At 44.2% G+C, this 20,331-nt stretch overlaps 1 protein-coding gene across 1 annotated transcript in view; it reads right to left on the reverse strand.

Annotated features, from left to right (window-relative positions):
- Positions 1 to 9,809: 9,809 nt before the first annotated feature.
- SCML4 (Scm polycomb group protein like 4) overlaps positions 9,810 to 20,331 on the reverse strand; it is a 47,519-nt gene continuing 36,997 nt past the window's right edge. Inside the window, exons 6-7 of the mRNA XM_075747830.1 lie at positions 15,253 to 15,398; positions 9,810 to 10,137 (exon numbers count right to left, since the gene is read on the reverse strand). Of these exons, the coding sequence (XP_075603945.1) occupies positions 10,012 to 10,137; positions 15,253 to 15,398 (272 nt within the window). The 3' untranslated portion in view covers positions 9,810 to 10,011. The remainder of the gene's footprint in view (positions 10,138 to 15,252; positions 15,399 to 20,331) is intronic.

Here is a 20,331-nt window from a genome sequence, read left to right on the forward strand (position 1 = left end):
TTGATATCTGATGTCCCTTAGAAAATATCTATTCCTAAGGTTGTACAGTACTGGGAAATAGATGTCATTCACCATTCAAGGAGGACAAGATTAATATATAGTAGATATGTAAAAAAAGTCAAAGATTGTAAAATACCTGCAAGATGTGATGAACACAGCCCTGCTTATCCAGCCACTGCAGAAACTGAGGCTTATCTAGCAAATTACAGAACATTAAAAATCAAAGCTAACACACTTTGAGCCCAATTAGCAATACAAAAACTGATAGCTGCACATACATCAAAAGAGCCCTGTACATGCTTCACTAGCCTTGGAAGCTAATGCTGAGGAGTTGGAAGGGAGCTCAGAGCAGCATTTTAAAAAAAAAGAAAAGTGTGAGCAGGAGTTGCGCTATTTTGTGGCCTGATTTAAGGCTGCCACTTTCCAGCTGGATAGAAACTGTTCTGCTCTCATTCTTCACACTGTTTGGAAACAGAGACCCAGAGCCAAAATCTGATCTCATTCCCACTGGTAGAAATATGCAGTAGCCCCACAGAAGCCGCAATCATTACTCTAAACTCACACTTGTGCATCCATGTGTGAATCTGCCCTGCGTTATTGCACGTATTTCAATATGAAGGATGATGCTGTAAATATTGCAATGCCAGTTGCCACACGGATTTTCTCACAATGCTTAATGTAGGCTTACAAGCGTGGCCTTCCCTCACTGCTGGTTTTGTTTATCCCACCACCGCCTCCCAGCTGGCCAACACCGCTTGTCTTCTTCCTCCAGCTGGATGGCTCTTTCCTACCTCCTGTCGTCCTTATCGTTGGCAATGGGCAACTCTTCCTTCCAACCATCTTTCTGATGCCGGCTGAAAGCAAGCTGGACCTTCTCCAGGTCTGGGGGAGCGATGCCGGTGACTCTGTGCTCAGCGCACATTGATGCTCGCACCTGCTTAATGGTGTGCCATTCGCAGGGCCAAGCCTGGTCCACGTGGCCTTAACGTGCATCGGCAACAGGGCGGGAGCCAAGGATTCATCCCAGTGAGCAAGGTAACTGGGACTGTTCAATCTAACAAGCATTTAAGCAGCTTGGATACCAAGAGGCAGCACAGGAAAAGATGGAAGGTAGAGGGGGAAACTGCACTAACCCTGCATAAAAGTGCTGAGCCTTTAATGAGGTATTTATTGCAAATAGTCATCAGCCAGCTAGCTAAAGACCATCCTCAAAAAGTGCCTTTCATGCTGGTGAATGAAAGCAGTGGAAGGTTTTTTGTGCAAGATAAAGAGTACGTAAAAAAAAAATACAGACAACCTAATTCAAAGATGTCAGTGCGTGGTAGTCTCTGTCACAGCAGAACTGGTACTAGCCTCTCTTGTGAAGGGCACTTGATTGAAAGGAAGGAAGGAGTTGCAGAAAACCACGGAGAAAGAGAGAGGGGAAACAGAGAAAAATGGAAGAGCAGGGAAGAGCCAAATGGTAGACAAGGAGTTGCAGCAGGGGTAAAGGAGACACATATGGTCACTGAAAGATGGAAAGGAAGGAAAAGAAGAAGAGATGCTGCAAGAAAGGAATCGAAGAGAAAAGAATGAAAGTAACTACAGTGGGGGAATAGGAATGGAAAGGGGTGAGAAGTTTCAGGGGAAAAGACTAGGCAGACTGAGAGGAAGAAGAATGAGGGCCGGGTGAGGGACTAACTGGCCTTTAAAGGCCCGTTGGGATGCTGCTTTCAGGTGTATGAGGAAGATGTAGGCAAGGGCTATGGAAGGCGTAAGTCAGATGTGGACAGCACAGGGAGACAGGCTGGAATACGGTGAGACTGGATGGTCTTGTGGGTAAGGCACTAGATTCAGACCAGGAGATCGGGGTTCAAACTTCAGGCTTCACCAAAGTCAGGTTTAACAATGCTGGGACGGAGGCAATATGGTTCACCTTCATGGAGATTTTGCTTCGTTTTTCTCAATGCTCTGCTATTTTTCCCTCATGTGCCATCGACTTCTATCTGTTTTCAGCATTTATCTGTAACAGGGAAGGAAAACTGCCTCTAGGAAACCCTTCGCCTTAGGTTGTCCCTTTTGCCACATGAGGCCGTCAGCTCTCTAGGGCATGCTGAGTGTCTCATAATATGTCTGCACAGCACCAGACACAATCTCTACATGCCATTGTGACACAAATACTGATAGGGAGTTTTGGTAACAGCAGCCTAACATGCTTGTGTTTGAACTGTTAGTGTTGTCAAAGGGTAGATCAGATACTGATCTCATTTACACTGGCAAAAATGTGGAATAACTCTACTAAATTTACAGCAGGGTCAATGGAATACTGGAATTTAGATCAACTCCTTGTTAAGCATATAGAGTGAGTAAGCAAGAGACTTTCTTTTATTACTAGGTTTCTAAGAGGCATCAATGAAAAGCCCGTGTATGTTGACCTACTACACAGCTATGGCTATAGCTGCTTTTTGAAGTTTTTGTGCCACAAGAAAAAGAAAAAAAAAATCTTTTTCTTTAAAAACTGACTCTTACAAAGCTGATCAGAAGCCTTCTGGATGCTACAACACATTAGAAATGCCATGAAGAAGGCAGATAGGTTTTAGAGACAGTCATTTGCTTCCAGTGGAACCTGGACACATGATCAATTCACAAAACTACCACTGCAGCAAATGCTTGGGGCCATAAAACACATTACAGGTCAGGAAACCATCAAAGTGAGCCAGTCTTTCACTGGCTTGGATTCACTGCAATTCAGAAGTCCTTTTTCTCCCTTCCTCCCATGTTTCAGCTGAAACACACTGAAAGCTGTGAAACTCCTCCACTCTGAAACATCCTCATTCCTGTACCATGTGGACTTCAGGTTTTCCCTATTCCCCACTCTTTTAGAGATCTCTGACGATAGGAAGTTGGTTGCCCATATTTCATGTTCACAAAGAAAAGGGCAGCATGATCCCAGTTCTTTATGACACCAAGTGAAAACTCTTGGTAATAAAGACATACTGCTCCATGCAGGGAAAGTTCAATGCAAAGTTGGAAACAGGGCACAAACTCCATGGGCACCCCAGTGAAGCCTGGACTTGCCCAGTTTTGAAGCCCATCCTTCCAGGCTGCTCTGCCCTGCGTTTATTTCACTTGCTTCACAGCTGGTCTGTGCAGCCAGGCAAGCCTCTCTGAGCAACACACAGAGACGTGCACATGCTCTCCTGTCCAGCCTCAAATGCTGCTTTTTGGCAGCTGTCCATTGACCAAGAGGAGCAAGACTCTGTAGTCAGAGATGAAGTCTCTTCTGAAGTCCTGTGAGCTATTCCTGTCCGATTATGGCACTACCAAGGGACTCAACCGTTTGAAGTATGATGAAGTGCTGTGGATGCTGAAGGAGCCAAAAATTGTGGGTCACTGGGACTGATTTTGAAAAGTTTTATTTTTAAATTCCACTGAGGGCTTTGCCTCAGGAACATGTGGAAATCTCCTAGTGAAGTCATGTTCAAATCAGGGCGAGTTTCTGCCTAGTGGCACGGCTGAAATCATCAGCGCATGGGCTTTGGTTTGCTGCAAAGAGGAAAACCCAAACCACCCTCCCTGAAACGTGGAGCTAAAACACAAAACTAACTGGAGAAGGTGTTGGGATCAGGTAGAGGTGCAGCTGGAAGAGCTCTCTACCAGGAAGCTAGCAGCTCTCCCAGGAGCAGGGGAGAGTGGGCTGGCCAGCAGCGGCTGTCTCTGCTCTTCGTAAGGAGGATGAAATAGCTTGTTAGGCTCTAGTTACTATGGGACGTGGCTGAAGCTTGACCTGTTTTATGAGCCAAGCCCCGGTCTTATGAATTCAATAGAAAAACTTACGTGGACCTCAGTGGGACCTGGGTTTGGACTAACATGCTTTATTTAGTGTCTTGAGTGAGGGAAACATTTTTCTTTAGATTACAGTTGAAAGATTCTTGGGTTTCAGCTTAAGTCTTATGGTGGCGGTGTATTGCACACTCATATTTCTTTCTTTTTCTTTAATAAATCACATTTGTCCTGCACTTAGCCTCTGACCAAAACCTGTAAGCTTGAACTGCAATAAACCTGACCGGTCAGTGAAGTCTCTGCTGACAGCAATCCCCTCCAACCACACCATGCATGCACCGGCTGACCTCTGGGCTACCACATCCCCACCCACCCCTCCAACTCCAGGCACCTGGTGGGGAGCAGAGGCTCTGGGACCAAAGGGAGACAGAGACTGTAAATTCACATTTGCGTAGCCATACCTCTGAGGCACGGGGATTTGCTGGAGCTGGGGCCAGAATGAACGAGTTGTGCTAGAGTCTATCAGATTTGTGAAGTACAGATGTGATAATACCGCTGCAACCACAAAAGAATTTACAACAGGAAGCGTTGCAGCTGTTGCTTATTAGCATTAGTACAAATTACACAAAGCAAATTGTTAGCAGACATGTTTCCATAATATTTAACTCATGGCAATGAATAAAAGTGATTCTTTTTCAAGCAAAATTTTAGATTTCCAAGGGAATCGGTTTCCAATTGTCCATGAAGGGAGCGTGGATTAGAGAGCAGCATGCAACTGTTGCAAGGGATCAGAGGCAGTGTGTGCAGCAACTTGCCTGCTTTCTCTGGCAAAGGTGTGCAAATTTGGGACCATATTTCTTGGTGAGAGAAGGAAAATCCGTACAGCTCCATATGGCCCAATTACCAGCGACAGGGAGTGACGGTGTGTGGGCCCTGTTCTGGAGCTGCCGCAGTAAGGTTCTGTGCACAGAAGTGCTTGGAAAGGGAAAGAGGCTTTTGCTGACCTGCCATTTCCCTGAATTTTTGCCCCAAAAGTGCTTATTATGACTTATTTCCCTAGCAACCCCAAGCCTGTTGATGTGGAAGCAGCCTGTGCCAGCAGAGCAATCCCCTAACACTAGCTCAAGAGGAGACAAAATCCTCACAGCAACAGACTGAGTGTACAGACCAAAACGCTGGAGTGCGACCCGTGAACAACTGACAGCAAAATCCTCCGGACCGAAACCCTGCGCAGGATGCCTCTCTCCATTTTCAAGCCAGGGTAATAGCTGGTTTTGGTGCTGCTGTACCTGCCACCCCACCAGGCCAGCTAGTGGTGGGCAGCCCAGTTGGGCATCTCTGCTGCCTCCCTCCTTTTTGCATGGGGAAGAGCCAAGCAACTGGCCCTGGGGAGGGAGGCTGCAGTTCAGAAAGGGAGAGTGCCTAAACAGCATTTAATTTTAATTAATAAAAAGGGGGCATTTAATTTTAATTAATTAAAAGGGGGCATTTAATTCTTGCCTTCCTCCTGGCTGCATCCTGGAGGATGTCTGACCCCAGAGATGCTCCTCCGTGGGGAGAGCTGGGGAGGTCACCCGTGGGTTCCTGGAGGGGCCTAGGGGGATCTCCTTCCTGATGTCTTTTTCCAAGTAAAAGCCATTCAAAGGAAAAGAGAGAGAGAGACAGAGAGAGAAAGAAGAAAGAAGAAAGAAGAAAGAAGAAAGAAGAAAAAGAGAAAAGAAAAGAAAAGAAAAGGAAAGAAAAGGAAAGGAAAGGAAAGGAAAGGAAAGAAAAGAAAAGAAAAGAAAAGAAAAGAAAAGAAAAGAAAAGAAAAGAAAAGAAAAGAAAAGAAAAGAAAAGAAAAGAAAAGAAAAGAAAAGAAAAGAAAAGAAAAGAAAAGAAAAGAAAAGAAAAGAAAAGAAGAAGAAAAGGAGAAGAAAAGAGCAGAGAAGAGAAGAAAAGAAAAAAGAAAAGAAAAGAAAAGAAAAGAAAAGAAAAGAAAAGAAAAGAAAAGAAAAGAAAAAAGAAAAGAAGAAAAGAGAAGAAAAGAAAAAAAGAAAAGAAAAGAAAAGAAAAGAAAAGAAAAGAAAAGAAAAGAAAAGAAAAGAAAAGAAAAGAAAAGAAAAGAAAAGAAAAGAAAAGAAAAGAAAAGAAAAGAAAAGAAAAGAAAAGAAAAGAAAAGAAAAGAAAAGAAAAGAAAAAAGAAAAGGCACTAACTAATTCACTGAATGTTTTGGGATATGATTTGGAGAGGTAAGAGCTGACAAACTCCTCCCTGAGCTTGCTTGGCCCCCAGACAGTGCAGCCAGGGAAGGGGAAAGGCCATCCATGGCTGTCGGAGTCAGGACCAGGCTTCGGAGCTGCTCGCTCTGTAAAGCCGTACGCCTGCTCCCATGCTGCTCTTTCATCCTGCCTTGCCTGGGTGGCACTGGAGGATGGTTTGTTCTCCTGCCACTCATCCAACAGAGACATTTTTTCACACCAAAACTTCATCAGCCATTTTCTTACTGTTTTGCTGATAATTGCTGGTTTTGCTAATAATGTTCTACTTAATCTCTCACCACCATTCTTTCTTTAAGCAGGAAAGAAGTGTAACTCATGAAGATTGCTGACAACCTACAGAAATCCAGTGATCAGTTTAAGGGCAGTAACAGCCCAGAGTGACGCTTTACATGCCAGTCCCAAGGGCGCCTGCCTGCATTAATCACGTTGAGCGAAGCTGCTAACGCTGCAAAGGCCGCTGCGCTCCTCTGCCTGCCGAGCAAGACAGTGGGCTCAGAGAGGGGGAGGAATTTCCACAGCCATTTCTTGAAACTCAGTTAGGTCTGGCCAGGGAAGGAGGCATTAGTCGGTGTGAGAGGAGAGGCCATAAGAGCAGGTGGGTGGGAAGGAAGAGTGGCCGAGCCGTGTCACAGCAGAGGCTGAGCTGGTCAGCCATGCGAGATGCAAGAAGCAGGTCTGCCTGGGACCACTGGCTCTGTGCTCCTACTGCCTGACCCTTGAGCGAGGGAAAAGCTCTTCCCAAATCCTTAGACTTTGCCTGCTTGCTTTTTTTTTGTTTGTTTGTTTGTTTTAAAAAGAATGCTCACAAAGTATTGAAACTGCCTGAAGCAACCAAAGTGCCTTTTGATCCAGCTATGAGTGCTTAGATGTAGAAAAGAGGCACGTGTATAGCTTTTAAGGGTACACACATCCACCCACCTGTTGGGAACAGTTAAAAAATACAACTAGGTTGGCTGCAGTCTGAAGCCAGAGCTACGAACAGAATAGCAAGCCAAGTAATTTGTACAAGGAATGTCTAAAGGAGCGGCTAATGGAGAAGCGGCTGACATGCATGTTCTGGCTCTTAGTGCTTGTTCTGAGGAAACGGCCTGACACCCTCAGCACAGCAGAGCTGCTTAACTACCCTCACCGACAAGACATGAAAGAGAAAAATTAGTTATAATTGCAATATTACTACAGTAATGTTTGCCTCCTAATTGCCTTTCAGTGAAAAAAAAACAACCATGCAGTGAGGAATTTTTGTTATAAGCGTTACTTACATGTAAAATGAATCCACTAACTGCCTCCCCTGTAGAAAACTGAATGTTAAATATCATGGCCTGGACAGTCCTGTCATACCTACAAGTGTCATATCAAATGAGATAGCACCACTGACATCAGATACATACATGAAAACTATTTCAGCATATAAAATGTAGAAACATCAATGCCACTAAGGAGTCCATAAATACTGCATTGGTATTATCAGCCCTCTGAGCTGTAACATCCGGAGTAGGGCAGGGGGAGGGAGGGGGTGAGACACAGAGCTGAACGGGAAGGATTCTTGCTCAGGAAAGTCTGTAGCTGGAGGGGGGGGGGTGTGTTTCTCACTCTCAGAACAAGATGTGACGTTACAGATTCTCCAGGAAAATACAATGAAATGCAAAAATCTTCTTGGAACAAAAATGTTCCGTTTCCAAAATGTCAAAATGATGTTTTGACATTACCAAAAGCTGTAGTTTCAGTTAAACAGAGTTTTACATTAGAAAGTGACATGCTTTTATGGAGAGTTTTGATTTTGATAAAGTGGGATTTTCCAGCATTGAAGCCATCTGATAAATTCTAACCAGTTTTGACTACTGATACACTACAGCCAGTTGGATTTCTAAGTGGAGGAATTAAAATCACCTTTTGAAAGAAAGAGAGGTTAACTAAGTTCAAAATTATGGGGAAAAACAAGAAAAATATTTTTTTGAGGACTCTCTGAAGGTGACATTACTAATACAGCAAGATTTTTACATATTTTGGGATCTTTGTGGGGAAAAGATTCTTTTTTTAAAAGAGTAAGAGTGAAAAATGAACTGTACAGGTTTGGTGTTGATACGAAGTCATCTCTGCCTCAACCAGACAGCCGGCTGAACAGATTTCCATTCTGTCCACCATGGACACAAAGTGATGCGGGTGGGTGTTACCTTCCAAGCATTGGCACGTTTAGGGCTCAGTATATTACATCACTGGATAGTATACGACTTTTCATTTAACACGCTTGTTCAGCTATTCCTATTAAAGATGTTTCAGTGTGCAGACAGGATTTGCTGAAAGCTGGTCAGTCCTGTAAAGATCCAATCCTGCAAACGTATGCACACAGCTTTTTTAATTTGGGGGAGTAGTCCCCAAGAGTTTGGTGAAAGTCTTGTGGGACATGGTTTCTCATATCGTTAAGGATTTTCAGGATAAGGTCTTGGACTAGTATTTTTTGGTAGGAGTTCTATGCTAGCAACATGCATCAAGTTGAATTTTATCCCATGAGGTATTTTTGGTAATACTCTGTTCCGCATTAACAGGGTCAGACAGTGTGACGTCTTGTATATTATCAGGACCCCGTTTCTCAGTTCAGTTGAGGCTATCTCTAAAATAACCTCAGTGACTTACAAACACTTGCTACCACTGCTCGTCATGTGCTAAGGGTTTAAATCGTATGGATGTGTCCCTTTGTCATCCTCCTTTGTGAAGGATGAAAATGAGGGCATACCCACGCCACAGATTACCTCCTCAGCCTGACACCTGTCCTCTCCCACCTGGCTACATGGAATATCAATGAGCACTTTTTGGATTTCTGTAATAGGCAGAAGAGCATTCTTTTTAATCCACTTGAGACAGAAAGCCCGGCACATCTGCATATGTGCTGAAAGCCGCAGCTCAATCGGGAACCAACCCTACAGCATCCACCTCAGACCTGACCATCATTGCAAAGTGCTGAGATGTGCCCTGTGTTGCCAGCTCCACCTGGGGAATGCTCCCTGCCCCGGCTCCCTCACTTTTTCAAAACGCAAATAAAACCAAACCCAGAAGTTCTGCTTTTTCGTAGAGTGCCACAAACTGTACGCCAGACAGAAACGGCTCAGGGAACGGAGCCGACAGCCTCGCACGCCAGACACCGTGGGAGCCATCCACCCCCTCTTCGGCGTAACGGGAAACATCCTGTCAGAAACACTCTCTGCATTTGGGTTTTTCTTGAATTAATTATCTGTAAACAGTGACGGGCTTATCCTGCTGGGAGCCTGTGATTCCTTGTCAGTGTTTATAGATGTGCTCGATAGGAGAGTCGTGATGGTCAAAGCTCATCAGACAGAAAGCACCATGGCATCAGAGCTCCAGCCTCAAGTCTATTAGGGCTGCTCCCTCTAGTGGGAAAAAGTACTTTAGCTGCAAAACCACCTTTTCCCCCCTATTTTCTTTCTTTTTTGAAACTTTTTCCTTTTTTTTTTTTTTTAAATGAAGAATCAAGTTTTCTAGATAGTGCAAGACATGGGGCAGTTCCCATCAGACAATAGGTGACCAAACGCTGCGCTTTTCCAGCCCTTGAGCATCGGTGGTGGAGCTGGAGCCCAGCCGACGCAGGTCAGCGGTTAATCCTCCGAGGTGGACCCATGGCAAGTGAAGGACTCTTGGTTAGTCTTCCAGCAGTCCTCAGAGTATGCCAAAGCTGTGTTTGTTTTTGAGTTCCCACTTTCTGATTACAAAAATAGGACTTACTATAATCATAATAATATTAATGATACAAAATAATTATTGTAATTATATTCTTTTTGGCAAATTATTAACACAAAGCAGCCCAAAAGAGCCCATTGGATTAAAAAAAGGTGACGATGCACAAATGTTAAAAAAGACAAAGTCTTTGTTAAAAAAGAGAGAAAAACAATCTGCAAATGAATGCATTTCTGTAAGGCAACATGTTACCTTTAGTTTTCCGTCTAGATTTAGGTCAGGTTGTTGTTAAAGAAATTGTTAGAACTTGGCTTGCTTGAGCTTATCAATGTGGTAACACAGTTTCAGCGCAGGTCCCAGTTTCAGCCCCAGGTATTTCATGATCATGTCACTTTTCAGCAATAACAAAGCATTGCCATCAATCTCCTGGTTTCAAAAGAGAGAAAGAGAATCAAAATGTGTTAATGCCCTTCCAGCGCTGCATCCTGACACTTTAAACAAGGTGAATCAGAAACAGCATGTCTTTCAGAGTAGAGCTAGCTGAAATGTCATGCATTTTGAAATTTCATTAAGAAAATTGAAATCTGAGGTATGATAGAAAGAAACTCTAAAGGAGGGGTTAATCAAATAGTACTTTTTATTCTTCAATGAACTGTAAGGTTTGTCTAGGTTTTCAATTATTTTGACATTAAAACATGAGGATTTAAAAAAAAAAACAAACAAATCAGGGTTGTTATAAGCCCAATTCTAAGCCAGTCAACCTTGAGAGAAAGAAGTGAGTGATGGAGAGAGGGAGAGGGATGTGGCATCATGAACTGCTAATAGCACACCTCTGAATCTCAGTTCCAGCTTTGTCCCTGACTATCTGCGTGTTTTACATATCCCCAGTGCACCTATATCCAGTGATATATATATATATTTCTTTTTCTTAAAGATAGTAGTAACTTGCTTATTTTATTGCATTTATTAATAAAATTTGTTCAAATTTCATTTAACCATCATGCAAGTGGAGGAAATTACCACCAAGTTCAGTTTTTTATCCCAGACCTGTTGGCTTGAAAGCCTTTTGAAATCACAAAGTGAGCAGAAGGTAGCTTGGGTGTACAGAGAAACGGACTCTGGTTTGCTATGGATTGTAAAGCACAGAAGCTGTCAGCTGCACTGTCCTTCCTTGGATCCTGAGCTTGTCTATTTTTTCCCCGACTATATTAGTGGATCTGCTAAAAATACTACCCCTCCCCACAGTCTCCACCACACTTACATACTCGGACTATTGGAGCTAAAACATAACAAGTGCTATGTGTGTGTGCACAGATACACACATACACACACATACTAACGCTGTATCTATTGCATTCTGGTTTTTGATGGTCAGATCTTTCCTCTGTGATCCATTACCTACTAATTAAGCAATACTATGGATCCTAATTTGCCCTGATCATTATTATTCCATTCAGTAGGTGATTTAGCTGATGAGCAGTTAAGGTCACTTTCTGATTAACTCAATCAATTAATGCTCCTCATTTTGCAACCCCCATTCTATCCATAATAGAAGCACTCTTCACCTTCCCCCTCTCCTTCCCATTATTTTAAGGAAGCTAAGGGAAAGTAAGAATAAGTATTACAGGTAATTAATATTTGCATAAGAAAGAAAAACAAACTCCTGGAACTGTGGTACCATAGGCTAAAAACACTGTCAAGGGTTTGGTGCGGAGGCAGCTGTTTCTAAATGTTGAGTTCAGCATTTTATTATTTCCTTTATTATTAACGTGTAGGGGTCAAAATTAAACTCCATGACAAGAGTATGCCAGAGGGAGCATTCATATCCAATTAAATATCACATATTTGCCATGTCCCTGTGCAGATTGTTGGCTTGACTTCTCTACAGTATTACTGTATCAGCCCTTTTAAAAAAGAATTTTAAAAAGGATTCTATAGCATGCTCCCCAAATCTGCAATAGCCCCATCAGATCTGGAACCACATCTGGAGCTGGTAAAATTCAGTGCCATCAGTGCAATTAGCTTGTTTCACATGAGTTCTGTCCCATTGCAAGTTAGAATATTGCAGGAGATCATTGCCATGTTCCTGCAAGGGGATGGCCACAACAAATGTATGAGCTGCGAGGTCATGATACAGTGGGCATAAACATACAGCTTCCACCTGCAAGGATATTACTGTGTTTGTGCCAGCTTCTTGCAGCACTTGTTCTGAGGATACTGTTCAAAAAGCAGAGTAGCCCCTAAACAAGCCCTGTGCCATCCAAACAAGAATGGCATCTGGTGGTGGATGTCCCCCAGGATGAGGCTTTTAATGAGAAAGGTGAAAGTCCCCATCTTCATGGGTGTTTAAGCACTTAATTCTGAGTAAAATGAAAGACTTCAGGATCTATATCCTGCTTGGGAGATAGACAGATATCCTTACTTTTGTATTCTGCAATCTCGTGAACAGACACCAACTCTGGTAAGGCCACCACCCCCTGCGACAGGAGTGCAGGGAGTGCCAGCTCAGTGGTCAGTGCTCAAACACTCAAGATGAAGAAGGTCTAGAGAAAGATGCGTGCTCACAAGTCTGATGTCTACCACTGGCAGAGACAGGTTTCTATTTTAATAAATTGGCTTAATTACCTTAAACTCAAAGGGATTTGTCTCCTTCATACATGCATTTGCCAATCACTGGCCATAATTAAACTGTCAGACCATAACATTACTTCAGTCTCTTCCAGCTTGAGTTTTCTACCTGCTAATTCCCTGTCTACCTCTTTCCCCTCCTACATTCCCTCCCTCAGTCTTTCTACCAACTCTTTCTTGCTGAGAGCGCACTGCATGGGACTTTCATACAGCGCCGCTATGAGGTCCCTGCCAGGCCAATGGCTCCTTTGCACGAGGCCAAAAGATGTATCAGTTACGGGCTAGGCTTTCCTTGGCACACATCCCTGCTGAGAGAGCAGGGAGCTGCAGAGGGGAGGAAGTAGGCATTTTCATGGTCTTTGGTTGACAATCTCAGGAGCCTGCCTGTGACAGAGCTCCTTGGGTCTCTTAGCAAGAAGAAAAGCTTCTGCTCCTGGTGGGAAGAGCAGTGCCACGGCCATCCTGCAATGTATATGGCAGCAATGAAGGATGCAGGCCGCGCCTCCTTGCACCCTGGGAGAGCCAGCTCCTGGGGACTGCCATCAGCACCCAAATGGTTTAATAGAGCAGTGGGGAAGAGCACTGCCCGCACACAGGATTCCCCCCTCCAGCCTTTTCTGCCTGCTGGTCCCGCCACCCTCTCCCTCCCAGTGTCATAGCTCAGATGAGTTGATTGCCAAAGCAACAATTTCAGGTGATAGCTGGGCCTGGTCATTGACAGTAAGTGCTTCTAAGTAAATTATGCACCTGCTTCATAGAAAGATTGAACATACAGGAAGATATGGCTAAGGTTAATGGACTAATCACTTGTCTCTCACCCCTGAGGTCTCTGTGCTAATCCAGATGAGGTTTGAAGGCTGAAAAATAGCGGAGACATATATAACTCGAAGGCGTAATTGAATTGAGTTGTGGCAATCTTACCCAGGTTCTCACACCTACAGCATATTTTACAAGCAAATCAATGATAAGTAGAGCCTACGGGTGCTGGGTGTTCAACAAAGGATGACAGGGACAGTCTTTATTGGCAATTTAGTTTGGTCTCTTTGGTCACAGAACAGCTGTAGTATCATGGCATGCTCCAGTGCAGCTAGCCCATGACTGCCTGGGCCGTGTCACTGCCCTCTTGCTAGATAAAGGCGTGCTGTGCCATCCTTTGCTGCAAGTAGAAACCAGACAAAACTGCTGCTTTTGCACAGTCCATATTTACAAGAGGAACTTTAAATGTTTCTCTTCTTTGGGATGTACCTGTATGCCTCAGACCATGGCGATTTTCTCTCCCTTGCATAAAGAGTTTTGATGCACAGCCCCTCCAACAGTCTCAAAAACTCATGCTAAAGCAGGTTCCTTTAAATCTGAAGGTGGCTTGCTTATCTACCTGGTTATCCATGTGGCCCCTGTAGGCCACGTGTTCATTATCAGCTTGTAAGGCAGATCTGACTTCTCTTTAGAAGGCAGGGGAAGTAGGCTGGCACCTGACCTGTAATTGCAGATTTGGTCCTAGCACTGCTGTGCCTGCTCTGTTGTTCTCATCCCACCAGCCTGTAATGCAGAATGGCATATGGCCTCAATACCTGCCTAGGGTGAGCAGACATCAAGGCCTATGTTCATCTTCATTTTCATCTGCTCCTCAGCCACCTCCTCTCCTCAGTTTCTGGAAACCCTGCACCCAGGGTGTAGCTGGAAGTCCATCAGTTGACTCCCTCAGCTCTTGTCTACAGCCTCACATTCCCACCTGTCCCTGCTGCCCACAGGCAAGGAGCAGGACCTTTGAGAACAAGCCTCTTTCTTGCTTTGCAACCTGATGTGCTGATCGGGAGTCAGGCTGGGAAGCTCTTCTCATTTAGACCTAGGTTCAGACACTTACATCCAAAGCCATGACCTCCAGCTGAACACAAGCAAATCACTTTTAGGGTAAAATCCATTTTCATAGCCAGACTGAATTGATCAAGGAGAGACAGAAGGAGGAGGAGGCTGAAGATGCTATTAGATGTATTGTGGCAACGTTGTATGCAGCAGCAGAACAAGAAACTCCAGATCAGATGTGTGTTTACAGTCTTCCCCTTTATTAACTAAGGATAATATCATTTCCACCACTGGAGATTGCCTAGCAAAAGCAACTATCATATTCTCCAGTGAGTCAGCAGGTCTGTTAAATTTGGTTATGTTGTTACATAATACTGAGGGGAAAAAGATTAAAAGCTTGACTGTTTTGGGTTTCTCCTGCTAAATATCTAGAGACACATAAAAAACGCTCTTCAGAGAAGAATCATAGGTATCCTGGGAAAAAATTGTCATTGAGGCAAGGCTTTTTTGTGCCAGTGTGACAATGAAAAATGAGCAGCAGATCCTCTGTGCTTTCTCTTAGTCTTAGCATAGAAACAATTTATGCTGGCGTAGTTGGGAACAAATAGTGAGCATTTTTGCAGGACATTGTTAGAGTTCCCCCACTGAAGGATAAAGAGAGGAAAGGAGAGGAGAGGAGAGGAGAGGAGAGGAGAGGAGAGGAGAGGAGAGGAGAGGAGAGGAGAGGAGAGGGGAGAGTTGGAAGGGATATACAACAATCATCTAGTCCAATTGCCTGACCACTTCAGGGCTGACCAAAAGTTAAAGCATGTTATTAAGGGCATTGTCCAAATGCATCTTAAACACTGACAGGCTTGGGGCATCGACAACCTCTCTAGGAAGCCTGTTCCAGTGTTTGACCACTCTCTCAGGTGGTAAGTGACCCTTTCTTCAGCCCAAATGCCCCGGCAATGCTGAACACCCTGTGTTCAACCTGGCTGAGCACAAACAGTGCCTATAGCAGCCAAAGGCAGCTGAGAGGTGTGTGTGATGTGTGCTGGCCATCTCTTGGGACTGCCCGTGCACTTGGCTTAAATTACCCAGAAGTGGTAAGGGCAGTCTTCTACATACGTGTTTTCTGAAGAGCTCCACGTGGGGACCTAAAGCGTGAGGGTCTGCATCCTTCACAAACCAAACCACGTCATCCACCGTCCAGGTCAAAGGATTCTTGCTTGATGGCCGAGCCACATCTTTTCGTTCTGGTGAAGGACTTGAGGCTATCGGTACAAAAAAAGCCCACAACAACTCATTACAACAGCACACAGGAATTTCCTTGGTTTGTGAGTGTGCACCGGTACAGCAGCCTCACTGCAGTGTTGGATGTTGGATCTGTGTGTGCAAGTATCAGCCTGAGATGGTGGAGTGGGGAGAGAAGGGGACTTGGAGCAGTTTCCGATCTGACTGCTTATTGGGAGACACGATCCCAGCTGGCGAATTGTGTTAAAAACCATGAAACCCTCAGGTTCCTGCTGGGAAAGGAAAAATGTGCCAGCTGCCAGGCTCTTAAACCGAGCTGCCCCTGCTGTCTGATCTGCAAGCAGCGGGGATCTTGGCTCGAGAAGACACCACCCTCCCACCTGGAGAGAAAGCACTTCAGCACCAAAGGAGTTTGCCATTGAATGCAAAGGCTAGAGGATAAAATCAGGATTTAGCAAATAGGGTTTTTTTCTTCTCATTGAGATATTCAGACTTATCTTAGAGCTTAAAGGAAGGTTCTAGTCCATACCCTCCTAATCTTAGGCTCTCGTGAAGCTGACAGTCTCCAATGAATGCCTATTTGGAAAGCTACTAAAACACGCTAAGATGAACATTGCACATGTGACTTTTTAATGGTATAAGCCCTGGATGATTTAAGGTCACTTCGGCTTGCTGTAGCTTTAAATCAAGCGAATAAAGGCACATTGGAATGAAAGTGCATTTATGTTTTTATTCTTAGTCTCTGCAGAATTATAAATCTCAGCCTCCATGTGAATATAATTTGCACCCCCACTTATCCTGCTTCACTATTACAAGAACTATATTATGCCAGGTTACAGGAAAGCTGTTTAAATTTGTTTATATCCTCACCAGGCAAACTTTGCATTAGCAGGTAGCAGCACACACATGTATAAAATGTTGCCCAGACCTGCTCATCTCCTTCCGTTAAGGCCCAGTTTTTAAGAGAGGTGCAAATGATAAGCAAGCAGGCACTACAGGAGACAGAAAAGAAAACGGAGTAGAGGAAGACCACAAATACCTAAACTGGAGCCTGGAGAAGCCCCAAGGAGCCAAGAGGGCAGTCAGAGCTGCTGAGGAGGGAAGGGCCAAGCTCTCCAGAGAAATATGGAGCTTATAAAGATAGATGAAGTGTATGAGAATCCCCATGCGTGACTCAAAACATGATCCTAATGTGTGAGAGCAAATGTAGTGGGCTGGGTTTGTGGCTCATGTAGATTGTCATTCCATTGACTTCAATAGAGTCATGCTGATTTATATTAGCTGTGGCTCTGCCCATAGATGCCCAATAACGGCTTTATGTGCTTATTGGTCTTTTTTTTTCTTGCCGCCATGCTCATCTTACGGTATAATGTAATGAGGTATATTTTGCAGTTATGAAGGATGAACTCCAGTAAGCAGCAGTGATATGAATGTGCAAATCTGGTCGATGGGCTTCATAATGGGATGTGATGTAAATATCATGATAATTACACTCTCATTTGCTAAGTCACTGTTCTGGATATAAAGGACAAGGAATAGCCGCAGGTCCTCTTAATTAGACAGCGAGGATTGGTGTTCATATGGACTCAGGCGACCCTGGGCTCCGCTTACAGAATAAATGCAATACACAATGGTACAGACACCATCTGGAGCCTTTGGCATGAAACAATGAAGACAAAGAGTGCAAAACAAGCAGGATAATCTTGGCCAACCCCTGGATCATTAGTAACATTGAGTAACTTTGTCAGGGACAAGCGGGAGAACTGAGACTTGTCTTGGAGGCAGAGGGGGGGAGTATTTCTCCCCTACCTGATCTGCCGATGGCCTGGGTGCCAGCCGATGTGGGCTCGGCATCTCAAACCAAAGGTCAGGGAAGAAACCAGGCTTTGGCAAACCAGCTGGAAAGTAGAGCTGGGGGGAGAGAAAGGTTTGGCTGTGCCCAAAGGATTGAGGAAGTTTCTATGCTACTGCCATAATGGTGTTGGGGGGAATGTGCCACTAATGAGGTTCACATGTTTTCCCTTAAATTTGTATGAATATAAGGAAAGCTTAGGGGGCTTAGCCTGGGATTCACACCATGCACAGAGAAAGCAGCCTCTGGCCCGGTGACTCCTGCCCGCAACCTGCTGCTTCCAGAAATGCCAGGAAAGGGCAAAGGGGAACAGAGAGCCCCGTGAGCGGTTGGGAGCCTTCACAGGTATTGGAAATATATGTAGTAAAAGGAAAGGGGGATGAGAAGAAAAAGGTTGAAATGACAGGGGAATTCTATTCGCTCCTTCGCAATCTAGCAATCAATAGCATAAATCTGATTTTTTAAAGACAGCTATATAAATGACCTTTCTAAAGAGACTACATGGCTAGAACTCTTCCAGACCCCAGCAGGTGAAGATAACCCTTTCAAATCCCTACCTGAGGTATAACATAGTAATATAAAAATAAGATTTATGCATAGATACTAACTCTTCAAAGACTGTTTTGTCTTCATTTACCTACCTAGAGCCAAGTCCTGGATTCCCGGCTGCTTTTATGTGAATGAAGATGTGTTATTTTACTTGTGTAAATGTTGTTAGTAAAACTGGGGTACCATCGTCAGCTTGCAGACAAATGTCTTGAATGCAGTTTGTAGCTGATGAGTATGGAAACAATGTGGTTTTCCATATCTTTTAAAAAGTATTTTGTTGTTTAATTTACTCTGGCTTTTTAACATTGTAGCCTACACATTTAAATGTAATCTCTTTATTTGCAAAAGAAAATAAGTCATTTCATGTCCTCACAAAGGTATGGGGTTTATGTTTCAATAGCATCACTTTGCTGAAAGATTATATTAAGTACAAAAGTGTTTGATGGCAGCAGGGCAAGTACTATACATTTTTTCTTATCTGAAGGTATTCACACTTAACCTCAGAATTAGATAAATGAGGAAGTCTCATGTCTCCCGGGTATCCTATGCCATCCTGTCATCAGAATTAATCAAGATGATAATGCATACTCAGATTACAAAGAGATGGGAGTGCTCGCGACCAATAATTATTTTTAGAGATCGTAATCTAGGTCAAATCCAATTTCCTGTTTTTGACAGGTGGCAAAAATTTGTCAAATTAATGGAATGGGATATGGAAATTTAGGTAATCAGAGGGAAGCACTTCCCTCTCCTGCCTGAAGCAGTGTCGGGAAGGAGAGGGAAGAGGTTCCCCTGCAGAAGAAGATGTTGGGGCGTCCCAGTTGAGACCAATGCCTGTGCAGAAATGGCTGGAGATACCGGGTCAGTGTCCAAAGCCCAGCAAAGCTGATGTAAAGATGTAGCCTGGCTTGGTCTGACCGAGCTGATGGCTGAGCTCTCACCCCACGCAGGCTTTTCTCTGACCCCTACCTCTGGCCCTGGGATCTTCCTGGGAAGGAGGATGGAGAGAGAGAAAGCCAACAGCCAAACGGCTGCAGAGGCATGACAAGGAAATCTGGTGCTAAAATGGAGTTAAACCTGTGAAAGAAGGAAAGATAAATAACAAACTCCCTAAATGTGTTCTTGGCAAACAAACAGAGTCCAGAGGGAGTACGGTCATTGATAGATAAAAGTGGAAAGGGAGTGACAGATGAACTTTAATATTGCTGCAGGCCTAAATTATTTCTTTGCCTCAGGGGAAGGGGGTGGGAATGAAATTTTAAAAGGTTCGCTCTGATTGCACTGGAGCAGATAATAAGGAGCAGCAGATCGACTGAAACTAAGCAGAAGTAGCAGGCCCTCAAAGGCGCAGAGAAATGGGAAATATTTTAAATAACAACCAACTTCCCCCTATAAACAAGGACAGGGGGAAGGCTTTGTAGAAGACACATTACTAAAAGTCTAGGGCACACCAAGCAGGACAAGAGCAGAGGCATCAAGAAAGCAGGTGTGTGGGAGAAGACAATTACAGGATATTTATGGGCACGGGGAGGGTTGACGGGCCACAGTCAGCAGAGAGCTCCGGAAGGAAGATTGGGCTTAGCACGTCGATTTGCACTGGCAGGCACTCGCAGGAGATGCCGTGCACCACCTGGCTGGTGGCCTCAGCCCCGCGGCGTGGCAGGACAGAGTCCCTGTCCCACCAGCGTGGTGGCTGCTCCCACTCCCAGCGTGGCACACCCTGCGTGGGGATGCAACATCGCAGGTGCTCTTCTGCCCGCTGCAAGAGCAGCCCAGCATCCAGCTGCATGACATGCAGCCATGGGCTGGTGTCATATATTTTCTTGCTTTGCTTCTCTTTTGCAGGGGGGAAATAGGCAGCTCACTGAGACCATGAACCTTTCAGGCTGTAAATGTCCTCAAAAATGAACAGGCGGGGTGCATTTCCCAAAGCAGTGGTACCCAGCCCAGCAATGCCGTCAGCAGCTCATTTGCCACGGCCATGGGGAGCAGCTGGACCTAGCCCCTGCAGGGTGCTTGCAGCATTATTCTGGAAAAAGAGAAACTTCAAACTCTGCACCCCCAAATGTTTTCAGGAAATAAATGTATTAGCAAGCAGGATTGCCTCTTTAACAAAGGCCCTCAGGTGATAATAATTAACTGCTAATATTGGATAATAAAATCTACATAAAAATAACAAGCTAGAGGGCAAGGTTAAGGTTATTATGTTGTGGTTGAACACAGAATTCTTCATACTTGGAATAAAGGCTTTGTTTGTTATGTAAGCAGGCTTGGAAAGGTTTATGATGTCCTTGACTATTCCTTTCCTGATTTAAGAGCTTCAATTTGGCAAATGATGACAGAAAAGTGCATGTTTATCTGTTAGAAGCCCCAACTGGCTTTCTGAAATGAGATTTTTTTTTTCTTTTTTTCTTTTTTTTTTTTTTGGTTTGGAATTCTTTAGCATAATCATGGAGAATTAGGCATCGAGCTTCCAATCGCATTAATGAGAGCTTTGAGGTTTAATCTCATCCATTCTGCTTGAAAGACATGTTCTGCTATGCACTGAGATA

This window comes from Balearica regulorum, chromosome 3, assembly GCF_011004875.1.
Source record: "Balearica regulorum gibbericeps isolate bBalReg1 chromosome 3, bBalReg1.pri, whole genome shotgun sequence".
Lineage (NCBI taxonomy): Eukaryota > Metazoa > Chordata > Aves > Gruiformes > Gruidae > Balearica > Balearica regulorum.